This window comes from Triticum aestivum, chromosome 1B (genome assembly GCF_018294505.1).
Source record: "Triticum aestivum cultivar Chinese Spring chromosome 1B, IWGSC CS RefSeq v2.1, whole genome shotgun sequence".
NCBI lineage: Eukaryota > Viridiplantae > Streptophyta > Magnoliopsida > Poales > Poaceae > Triticum > Triticum aestivum.
The window spans coordinates 646,803,747-646,815,277 of record NC_057795.1 but is presented as its reverse complement, the minus strand read 5'-3'; the positions used below and the strand labels follow the sequence as shown (position 1 = coordinate 646,815,277).

General features: G+C 48.7%; 2 protein-coding genes across 2 annotated transcripts in view; one reads left to right on the top strand and one right to left on the bottom strand.

Moving 5' to 3' along the window:
• LOC123145071 (formin-like protein 14) overlaps positions 1-3,591 on the top strand; it is a 4,275-nt gene extending 684 nt beyond the window's left edge. Inside the window, exons 2-5 of the mRNA XM_044564386.1 lie at positions 1-1,097; positions 1,192-1,358; positions 2,135-2,379; positions 2,638-3,591. The exon at positions 1-1,097 is cut by the window's left edge and continues 4 nt beyond it. Coding sequence (XP_044420321.1) covers positions 1-1,097; positions 1,192-1,358; positions 2,135-2,379; positions 2,638-3,369 — 2,241 coding nt within the window. The 3' untranslated portion in view covers positions 3,370-3,591. The remainder of the gene's footprint in view (positions 1,098-1,191; positions 1,359-2,134; positions 2,380-2,637) is intronic.
• A 1,161-nt stretch (positions 3,592-4,752) lies between these two features.
• Positions 4,753-7,134, bottom strand: LOC123081446 (wall-associated receptor kinase 3-like). Its single transcript, XM_044504071.1, has 2 exons — positions 6,960-7,134; positions 4,753-5,807 (listed from the first exon to the last, which is right to left on the bottom strand). Exons 1-2 carry the CDS (start codon positions 7,132-7,134, stop codon positions 4,753-4,755), a joined length of 1,230 nt encoding a protein of 409 aa, XP_044360006.1.
• Between the last annotated feature and the right edge of the window lie 4,397 nt (positions 7,135-11,531).

Sequence of the window (11,531 nt, the reverse complement as noted above, 5' to 3'; positions counted from 1 at the left end):
CCCGCATCAGCGCCGCCCCCGAACTCGAACCCGAATCCCGCCCCGTCGCCGCCGACGCCGAGGTTCTCCTCGACCTCCACCACGCCGGTGAGCGAGTACCCCTTCACCAACTACCCCTTCTTCCCCTCCTTCTCCCCGCCGCCGCCTCCACCCTCCACCGCAGACCAGCAGGCCCAGCCCTCGGCAGACGGCGACGCGTCCCGAACCTTCCCGGCCAACATCTCCACCCTGGTGGCCCCCAACGCCGGCAGCAGCAGTAACCAGGGGCAGGGCGGGAACTCCCGCGGCATCCCGGTGCTGCAGGCGCTGCTGCTCGCCTTCCTCTCCCTCTGCCTGCTGCTCCTCTCCGCGCTCCTCTCGCTCCACCTCTTCCGCCGCCTCCGCAGGCACCCCTCCGGCCACCGCCGCGCCGCCAACGGGGCGGCCTCCTCCACCACTACAACGGCGCGGCGGGACGCCGAGCTGGACGAGGAGGAGGACGGCGACGAGGAGGGGCGCAGGCTCAAGCCGCCGCCGATGCCCACCTCCTCCTCCAACCCCAGCACCGAGTTCCTCTACCTCGGCACGCTCGCCACCCCGCCGCCGGGGACTGCTCCGCCCCCCTCGCAACCCCGCCCCGGCTCGCCCGAGCTCCGCCCGCTCCCGCCGCTGCCCCGCGTCGGCCCGCCCTCCGGCGAGTTCGGCTCCCGCAGCTCCGCGTCCGACCCCAGCACCGTGCCCCGCGTCGGCCCGCCCTCCGGCGAGTTCGGCTCCCGCAGCTCCGCGTCCGACCCCAGCACCGTGCCCCGCGCGGCCGCCGGCGACGCCTCGTCCTCGTCCCTCTCCCCTTCCTCCCCCTCGGCGTCCTCACCCACGCTCGGCTCCAGCCCCGTCCACATCCGCCCGCCGTCCATCCCGCAGCCCCGCGGCCGAGCCCCCAAACGGAGGCCGCCGCCGCCTCCACCACCAGCTCAATCGTGGAACCCCTTCGTGCCCGTCCCGCCGGCACAAGCCGCTCCCCCCTCCGACGACGACGGCGACTCCTCCTCCACCATTGCCGCGGCGATGCACAAGTCCCGGCCGCTGCACTCCGACAAGCTCAACCCCGGATCTCTGCAGTAAGCATATCCACTAGCCTCTGCTTGCTTCTCTCTTCTTCTACCTGCTGGTGGCTCTGAAACCTGAATGCCTGAATTTGATTGTGTTGTGCAGCATGAAGGACGAGATGATCCAGCTCTACCTGAACAACTCCGCCGCCGCGGCCGCATCGGCGGCGAGGGAGGTGTGCCTGCTCGGTGCGCCGAGGTGCCACGGCATTGGCACGGTGCTGGGTGCACTGGGTTTCTCCGAGGAGCAAGTGCGTGATGCGCTCTTGGAAGGTAATGCATGGCTTCTTCTGCTTGGTTTATCTACCCCTGAGCCTGAATGAATCCTGATGTTGCCAATGAAATGGAGCTTGTGGGTGGGTCCTTGGGGTGAATGTGCTGGTGATCATATTTGCATATTCTCTTCTCAGAACAAACATGGAACTGAATGTCTGAATCTGAATGTTTAATGCATATGCTGCTTTCAGAAGAAAAAAGATAAGCCTCTTTATATGCCTGGGATCTGATTTTGTTATGGGCCTGTCATCTGCTGATCTCATGACACAAATGCCGTGGATAGCAGGGTCGATCAACCTGTGGGTCGTCGCCGCACAGCTTCATCGTGTCCTATCGCCGGACTGGGACTGGCTATGCTTTATTTCATTTGTGCTCATCAAATACTTGATATGAAGATCCCTGCTTGCATTACCTTATCCGCGAGCACCTCTTTTATGAGACATCAGCAACATAAAGTTGTGTATGTGTTCCACTGTGTCACAATAAGCAGCATTTTCTTTAGTCTATATATAAAAGCTTGCGAAGCCTTTGCATCCTCTGCATATACTACTGGACAATCTTTCTAGTGTTATCTTGTTTTATTGGTGACCGTGTTTGAAATTCTCCATGGGCAGTTGCACATTTTTCGGTTTACAGTAAACATTCCATTCAAGGAGCTCTGTATATTTTGCACTACATTTACCTAATTTGTTACTGCAGTTAATTAATTACTGTTTTTCTCACTCTACTATGCTACGTTCTTGTTGTTAACTCTAATTTTTTTTCCTGTACAGGTAATGCACATGGTTTGGGATTGGAAGCCCTGCGGATGCTCGCTCGGTTGGTTCTCACCAATGAGGAGGAGCTTAAGCTCAGATATTACAAGGATGACCCACCTGCCAAGCTTTGCGCGGTCGATGCCTTTCTGAAGACGATACTGGATGTGCCGTTTGCATTCAAGCGAGTCGATGCTATGCTCTATGTTTCTAGCTTTTATCTGGAGGTCAATCAGCTGAGGATGTCCTACGCTACTCTCGAGGTAAAGTTTGTAGACCTGATAATTCTGTCCAAATGTGTTTTCATCAGCTTGTTTCGAAAAGGAACAGAGACTTGCTGGGTACATGTTTGCTTCAGACCTTTAAGTGTAGAATCTTCTATATAATTTTGTTGTGTGGCTTGTTAGACTTGTGAAAATTGTGTAGAATCAGCTGTGATTTTGTTGCTGTTCCCTTCATGTTATTATCTGAGGCTTGTGCAAAGTTCTAAACAATTTTTTTTTGTCATTTTGTTCATCCAGGCAGCTTGCGAGGAGCTGAGGAGCAGCAGGCTATTCCACAAGGTTCTTGGGGCAGTCCTCAACTTTGGCAACATGATGAGCATCAACACAGGCTCTCCAAACTCACATGCCCTGGAGCCCAACACGGTCCTGAAGATAGTCGACGTCAAAGGCGCCGACGGCAAGGCGGCGCTCCTGCAGTTCGTCGTCCAGGAAATCATGAAACCCGAAGGCCACAACAATCTGAACCCGGCATGCAAGACGGACGCGTACGACGTCGACTGCAGGAAGCACGGCCTCCAGGTGGTCTCGAAGCTCGCCGCCGAGCTGACCAGCACCAAGAAGGCGGCGTCGGTCGACATGACGGGCCTCAGCCGGAGCGTGTCGGAGCTCGGCGTCGGCCTCGGGAAGGTCCATGACGTGCTGAGGCTGAACGGCATGGCGGCCTCGGCCGAGAGCGCCCGGCGGTTCCACAACGCGATGAGTGCGTTCCTGCGGCAGGCCGAGGAGGAGATCGTCAGGCTCCAGGGCCAGGAGAGCGTGTGCCTGTCGTCGGTGCGGGAGATGGCGGAGTACTTCCATGGCGGCGATGAGGTCGGCGACGGCGAGGCTCGCTTGTTCAGGGTCTTTGCGGGTGTCCGGGAGTTCGTGGCCATGCTCGACCGGATCTGCAGGGAGGCCGGGGAGGTCCAGGGCGACCGTGTCGGCTCGACGCCGGTGAGCTGGGTGGCTCCCATGGGGACGACGCCCTGAGCTGGTGATGGTTCTGTCTGGAAATTGTTATGAGCATGGATCTATTTTGGTGGAACATATTAGCATGAAGTTGTGTCGAGAACTGTTATGTTTCCTACTAGTGTAGACCAGAACAATATTGAACCTCTCTATATAGTGTAGTAATAGTATGTTGTATAAAGAACACTGGTAAGTTTATCCATCGGCATGTCAGGTTATTAACTAGTAGAATGGAACTTAAAATGACTATGACTCTTAGGTAAGAATTAAGATAGCACTGTTCAGTTGCATCTGGAATTGCTACTTTCTTCTTCTTAGCGCCCTCTCTCTTGCGGCGTCATCGCCCCCCTCTATCTTGAACCGCTTTTCTTCCTCCGCGATAGGGGGGGTCTTCACTTCTCCGGCGATCGCCAGCGACAGCCCACCCAACCACAAATCTTAGTCAAGTCCATCTCCTGGTGGATAATGTGGTTTTACATTGTTCAAGTTATTCAAGTTACAAAAACACTGGCTCGGTCTTTGGAAACATCATAATAACTTGATTCTGCTCTCAAATTAACATACACAGATGTACCATTTCATTTTACCCTCAAATTACCTGCAAACGATTCCATACCAGGAACCATACCATGACTATCATCGGAACAGTACACCCCCCCTTACACATAGTACAATCATCATGTTTCCATACATATTATCAAAAATCAAAGAGAGTGCAACACACACAAAGTCTTCATGCATTAATAGACAACGACAAGTTTTATATTCTTACATTGCCATGTATCGAAATTAAATCAAGCATATATGAAAGTAGAATGCTTACCTTCCTCGTCGAAAGATTTCTACATCTTAGGATTGACCTCGGACATTTCTAGCACCTTGGTGTCTACATGGGGCAAGGCAAGTAGTGCAGATAATCAACGTAAATTTCGGGAGAAACTAAAATTCACTTTTGAGGCGAGTGGAGTCCATTATTCCATAAAAAGAACAAAGAAACAAGAATCACATTAATTAGAGCTCATATGAGGCATGTTGTCTTTGGAGTATTTACTACGAGAAAAGAACATACCGTGTCCATAGTAGAACAACTCATTGCATGTGGATCCTAATTAAGCCTCAGCTCATATAATGGAATTCAAATCTAACATGGAGACGTCGTGTGCGTATTTTTCGAGAAGGGAGTGACCCCGACCTCTGCATCATTGTGATGCACACAACCATGATGTCATGTCTGTTTATACCTCATAATAAACCTACAACAATTAGATCCTACATTTCCTGTCACCAAGGAAAATGTCACATGAATAAAATTGGCACATACCCTAACTTCTTGATGTCTCAACGCAATGAAACCATTACATAATTAATTGAGTGAAAAATATAAAAATATTGGTAGAAGATACTTCATTCTCCGAAGGCTTTAAGCAAAGCAACATCATCCGGTGCCGGACTAAGATCTCCCTCGTAGTTCCTCTCCTGACTATGGTCCACAGAATGTGCAACAATCTCGAGGAGGCGGTTCTCTACTTGTTTCATGTCTTGTCGTTCTCCTGGATTGGGCTTCAGACAATCCACGGTGACCCTGCTGACCATTTCCAAGAGATCGATATCCGCCTCGCTTGTAATATTGTTATCAATAAAGTTTCTTGCTCTTTTTGCTAGACAAGCTTCAACAAAGTTTGCAACATAGCTCCTCTCAGCATCATATGTTGCAGGCCTCCTTGTGATAAGTTCTATGAGGACAACTCCGAAACCATAGACATCGCTCTTCTGTGTAACAATCCCTTGCTCCATATATATCGGATTTATGTAGCTCATGTCCCCAATGACATGTTCTGTCATCTCAGCTTTTCCTCTCGCGAGTAGCTTTGATGTCCCAAAGTCTGAAACCTTTGGGGTGAACTTTTTATCGAGAACGATGTTGGCAGATTTCACGTCACCATGACGGATTGTACCCTCCCCTGCTGAATGCATGTATGTTAAGCCTTTGGCTGACCCAATGGCAATCCGCAATCGTGTGCCTACCAGAATCCTATCTCTGCACTTGAAGAGAACATCATACAGACTCCCTCTCGCTGCAAACTCATACACCAACATGGGAACATCCAGCTCCAAGCAGCAGCCTATGAGCATGACAATGTTCTTGTGCCTCATCGCAGATTGGATTATAACCTCATCGGTGAACTCCTTTTTCATGTGCTTGTTAACCTTGATGGATTTCTTTATAGCCACCTGTTGTTTGTCCTTGAGAGTCCCCAGATAAACCTTACCAAAGTGTCCCTCTCCAATTACACGCTTGTAGTTATTTGTCATTTGTTTCATTTGTTTCCTTGTATAGATCCTTATATTCTTTACACCTTTTAGAACTGGACCACCATTTTTCTCATAGAACCTTTTGAATTTCAGGAGTTGATGGACCATAACCATAAGGACAGACACAACAATCATGGCAGCGATGCCTGACAAAGTGCAAAATAGCCAAGCTTCAAGTTTACTCATGTTAAGCTATACATATATACAATCACCAAAATAGCATCACACTAACATGATAGAATGTTTAATTAACTTGACATGCTATTTCTCCATAATCAACTAAGTAACTAATTATACAACTAGTAAGCCAACTCATTTTCAAAATGGTATTTCCTCCGTCCCATAATATAAGATGTTATTACATCCAATATGCTCACATATTGGTTGTAATAACATCTTATATTATGGGACGGAGGGAATGATGAAACTGAAGGTACAACTACAAAAAGTATAGAAACTGAATAATCATTGTCGGCACCCCAGAACCTGGGTGGTATAGGACTTTTCAATTATTGCTAGGCATAATTTTTAGTTTTTTACATCAATTCTTGAACTCAATTCATTAAGAAAGAAGAGCTCTCTTTCTGTCTTTCAGCCATTGCCATGGGAAAAATTATGCACAATAAGAAAAGGAGCTGAGGAGGTACTATTTGAGAGAAATATGCACGCTTGATTTTCAAGTACCGAATTTAATTATTTAAAATCATAACAACAATCAAAATTTCAAAAGTTTGACTATACCTATCCAAAATGACAACTTTTGGGATTCTCGAGGGCCTGCATGCAGAATAGCTTCTTCATCTTGGTCTTCAGCTTCTTAGCCCATGAGGGCTCAGTAGAGGGAGGAGTGTATCCATCAGAGTTGTCCTAATCCGCCTCCTCCTCGATCTCATCCTCATCCGCATGCATCTTGGCAGCCTCTGCCTCAGAACTGGTAGTGGTGTTCCCCCATTGGCTCTTGATGCGGAGCTTAACAGGCTCATGACGAATCCAGCCGGGGGCAACAAACTCCTCATTGGGGAAGAGCTTCTCCCAAGTCTTGGAGATCAAGAGAAACAGGTAAGGCCCATAGATGGGGACCTTACGGTTGAACACCGCAAATTGAAGCTCGCACCGCATAATATGTGAGACATCAAGTGGTTGCGTCTGAGCATGACACGCGTCCTCACAAATGAGCATCATATCCACCAGATAGGCATGCACCTTGTCCTTGTCACCGATGCACGGAAAAAGGGTATTGCGGAAGATCCGATGCATGATGTCAAGGAAAGAGTTCAGCACCCACGTCTTCTTCTTACTGGGAAGCGTCTTCTCAACAAAGAAGGGTTGAAGCTTGTTCTTGTTGGCTGACTCAGGGTTGGCATGAGGGTGAACACCAACGGGCGTGTCGAGCCCCGCATCAGGAACCTGAAGCAAATCCATGAAGTCCTTCCATGTAGCAGTCAACTGTTGCCCATTGGTCATCCAGGTCATGGTCCGTGCCTGATCAAAATGAAAATGTACCGAGGCAAAGAACTGAGCCACAATCTCTGGGTTAAAGTCCAGATGAAAAGTAAGCATGTGCTCAATGCTAAATTGCTCCACCAGGTCCAAAGCCTCACCAAAATAGCATAATGCTTGTCCTGCCTCATATGATTCATGTCAATCCAGTGCACGTCCAGTAGATGTTTTGCTTGGCCTTGATCACATCCAGATAGATAAGATTCTGCTGCTTGGTCCAGAATAGTTCATTCCCTCTGAAATTTGCACGGGGATTCCCATAGGGGTTGATCTTCCTTCGAGTGATAAACTCAGCCAGAGGTATCTCATCCATGTCCAGTGTGGGCTCCTTGAGCTTGGTGGCGGTGTGCTTGGTTCTGCGTTGGGAGGCATTGGAGCCCTCTGGAGCTTCATCTTGGTTGCGCATGCGCTTGGAGCCCGTGTCACGGACTGGATTCGACCGACGGACATTGGAACCGAAGCCACCACCTAGACACACAACATAAGAACACGCAAGAAAACGAGAAGGATCAATGCAAAGACCAGGGCCAAAGCCACAAGAAACAAGTAAGCACGAGATTTGGAAGGAGAAAACAACATAAATTGCATCTACGGTAGTACCAGACCGACACACGGATGTAAAAAATTACATCTGCTCCAGCCGCGGTAGTACCGTGCCGGGGTGGCACTGTAGTACCGCACCTAAAGTAATTTTTTACTTCCGCGCTCCGAGTGGTAGTACCGCGCCAAGGGAGTGGTAGTACCGCACGGAGCAGATTATGAGCGTGGATGCAGTAGTACCGCTCCAGGAGGAGCGGTAGTACCGCATGGATTCAAACGCCACAATAATCACAGATCTGGATCTAGGAACAACCAAAACTAGGTCGGTACTACCGTTGATCAAACTAAACTATTGTGTCAATCCAAATAGCATGCTTATTGCACTACCACTCTCCTACAACTCCCTCTTGCATAGATTTAGCCAAAAAGCACATGAACAACACATGCATCTCCCTAAGACCTAGAAGCACAAGAACGGAACAAAAAGAGAAGGACTTGGGGAAAAACCTTAGTCCATGGCAAGAGGGCGAGGTGGGAACGATCCCACCGGTCGGAATCCGAGGAGAGCGGCCGGAGATGGAGATCCGGCGAGGTTCTCCGGTGCCGTTCTTGGGCAGGAGAGAGAGAGAGAGAGAGAGAGAGAGAGAGAGAGAGAGAGAGAGAGAGAGAGACGTTGTGGGGAACATGAGTTGAATGGGTATGGGGCAGTTAGAACTCCCCCAGCCCGCTCTTAACCCCCACGTGCTCACAACTGCGAGTAGTACCGCGCCTCATTGCGGTAGTACCTCCCGGGCGGAAGTACCGCACGCCAGGCGGTAATACCGCTTGACCAGCTGCAATAAAAAATTACTGCCGTGCTGGTTGCGGTAGTATGGTGCGCAACTCCTGCGGTAGTACCGTGGCCAGCCACGGTAGTACCGTATACCCAAGAAAATGCATGTTTCACAAATGAGAGAAGAAAACAGCCTTTGCAACACACCCTTCACGCAACCGGACACACCAAGAGCTAGCACGCGAGGTAACACAAACACAAACACGGCTCAACCGAAGGCAAAAGACAACAAAGACCAAAACACGAAACAAAACTCTCAATAAGAGAGGGTGGTGGCCGGAGCCACCTATGTATGAGTCAATTGGTATGGCACCACGAAGAATTATCCTTGGGCCCATGACCAAACCTCGTCTTTGAAGCACAAGTACCATCAAAAATGGCTAATGTGAAAAAGTTTATCAATTTATGCATAATGAGGGGAGGGAGAGTTCATTGAGAGAACAACACTCCTCGTATGTCCATGCCTACACCTAAACAAGATAACAAGTTGAGTATGGTGGGGTGTGCAAGGGTTCAAGCTATATTTCTCAAATCAATGATATTTAGCTCATGCCTTAACTCGCGAAATCTTGCTTCATCCAAGGGCTTTGTGAAAATATCTGCAAGGTTATCATGAGTGTTGGCATACTTGAGCTTGATCTCCCCTCGCCTAATGTGACCCCGAATGAAGTGATACCGAATATCAATATGCTTTGTCTTGAAGTGTTGCACCGGGTTGAGAGATATCTTGATGGCACTTTCATTGTCACACCAAAGAGGCACTTTGTCACAAGTGACACCGTAATCCTTCAAAGTTTGCCTCATCCATAGAAGTTGAGCACAACAACTACCTACAGCCACATACTCTGCCTTGGTGGACGAGAGAGACACACAACTTTGCTTCTTAGAAGACCAACTCACCAAAGAGCAACCAAGAAATTGGCACCCTATAGAGGTGGACTTCCTATCCAGTTTGTCTCCCGCCCAATATGAGTCTAAATATCCCAAAAGATCAAAGTTGGCTCCTCTTGGGTACCATAAGCCAAAGTTTGGGGTATGAGCCAAATATCAAAAGATTCACTTGACCGCCACAAGGTGGCTTTCCTTAGGCGCGGCATGAAACCGTGCACAAATTCTCACACTCAACATGATATCCGGTCTAGATGCACAAAGGTAAAGCAAGGAGCCAATCATGGAGCGATATACCTTTTGATCCACTGCTTTACCATTGGGATCTATGTCAAGTTGGCATTTGACGGGCATTGGGGTGGAGGCCGGCTTGACATGCTTAGCTTGAATTTCTTGAGCATGTCTTGAGTGTACTTGGCTTGGTTGATGAAGGTTCCTTCTCTTCTTTGCTTGATTTCGAACCTGAGAAAGAACTTCAACTCTCCCATCATAGACATCTTGAACTTTGAGGTCATGTGAGCGGCAAATTCCTCATTGAAAGCTTTGTTAGGGGAACCAAAGATAATGCCATCAACATATAGTTGGCATACAAACAACTCCCCTTTGACCTTCTTAGTAAAAAGAGTGGGGTCGATTTTCCCAATTTCGAACCCACGATCTTGCAACAACTTGGTAAGATGCTCATATCACGCACGTGGGGCTTGCTTAAGGCCATAGAGTACCTTATCGAGTCGGTACACATGATCGGGGAAAGAGGGGTCCTCGAACCACGGGGGTTGTTTGACATACACCAACTCATTAATAGGACCATTAAGAAAAGCACTCTTCACATCCATTTGTTGCAACTTGAAATTATGATGAGAAGCATAAGCAATCAACAAACGAATAGATTCAAGGCGAGCAACTGGAGCAAAGGTTTCACCATAGTCGATACCCTCGACTTGGGAGTATCCTTGTGCCACCAAGCGAGCCTTGTTGCGAACAATAATCCCATGAGCATCTTGCTTGTTCTTGAAAATCCACTTGGTCCCAATGACATTATGATTCCCGGTTGGCCTTGGAACCAATCTCCACACTTGGTTGTGCTCGAAGTTGTTGATTTCTTCATGCATGGCATTGAGCCAATCCGGATCCTCGAGCGCCTCATAGACCTTTTGGGGCTCGACACAAGAAACAAATGCATGATGTTCACAATAGTTTGCTAATTGTCTACGAGTGCTTACCCCCTTTCTTAGGCTTCCAATCACATTCTCCATGAGATGACCTTTGGTTGTGAGCTTGGAAGCAATCTTAGCGGCACAGGGCTCTAATTCCTCCTCAGGAGTGAAAAGAGGAGCGGAAACTTGATCATCTTGAGCGTCGTCTTGAGCTTGATCTTGATCTTGAGCTTGCTCTTGATCTTGACCTTGCTCGGAAGGGAGAACCCGACCTTGGGCATCACTTGGTGGCTCACCACCATCTTGAAGTTGATCCTGCCCTTGATCTTGTTCATGAGGTTGAGGGACTTCAGTTTGTTCTTCGGAAGCGTGTGGGTCTTGGGTCGGTGATGGCTCCACTTGAGTGGAGCATTGTCCTTCTCCTTCGGCCACAAGGGGTTCCTCAATGGGTAGGATATGACCAACACCCATTCTTCTTATGGCTTGGGGAGGAATTTCATCACCTACATCACAAGTACCACTTTGCTCCACTTGGGAGCCATTATTCTCGTCAAACTCCATGTTATACGTCTCCTCAATGAGTCCCGTGGACTTGTTGAGGACACGGTAAGCATGAGAGTTTGTAGCATAACCAACAAATATGCCCTCATGAGCTCTAGCCTCAAATTTAGACAAATGAACACCTTTCTTGAGAATGAAACACTTACAACCGAGCACCCGGAAGTACTTGAGGTTGGGCTTGTTATCAGTGAGTATTTCATATGGAGTCTTGTTCAAGCCTTTGCATAGATAGAGCCGATTGGATGCATGACACGTTGTGTTGATGGCTTCGGCTCAAAAGTTATAAGGAGACATGAACTCCACCATCATGGTCCTTGTCGCATCCATCAACGTTCGGTTCTTCCTCTCCGCTACACCATTTTGTTGAGGGGTGTATGGTGCAGAATATTGAT

What these genes read in the sequence shown, in the direction of transcription:
- LOC123081446 (XM_044504071.1), bottom strand. Translation starts at nt 7,134, where the DNA reads ATGACCTGGATGACCAATGGGCAACAGTTGACTGCTACATGGAAGGAC. An exon ending in TGTTGAGAAGACGCTTCCCA is followed by an intron (nt 5,808 to 6,959) that starts GTAAGAAGAAGA and finishes GCACTTTGTCAG; the next exon opens with GCATCGCTGCCATGATTGTT.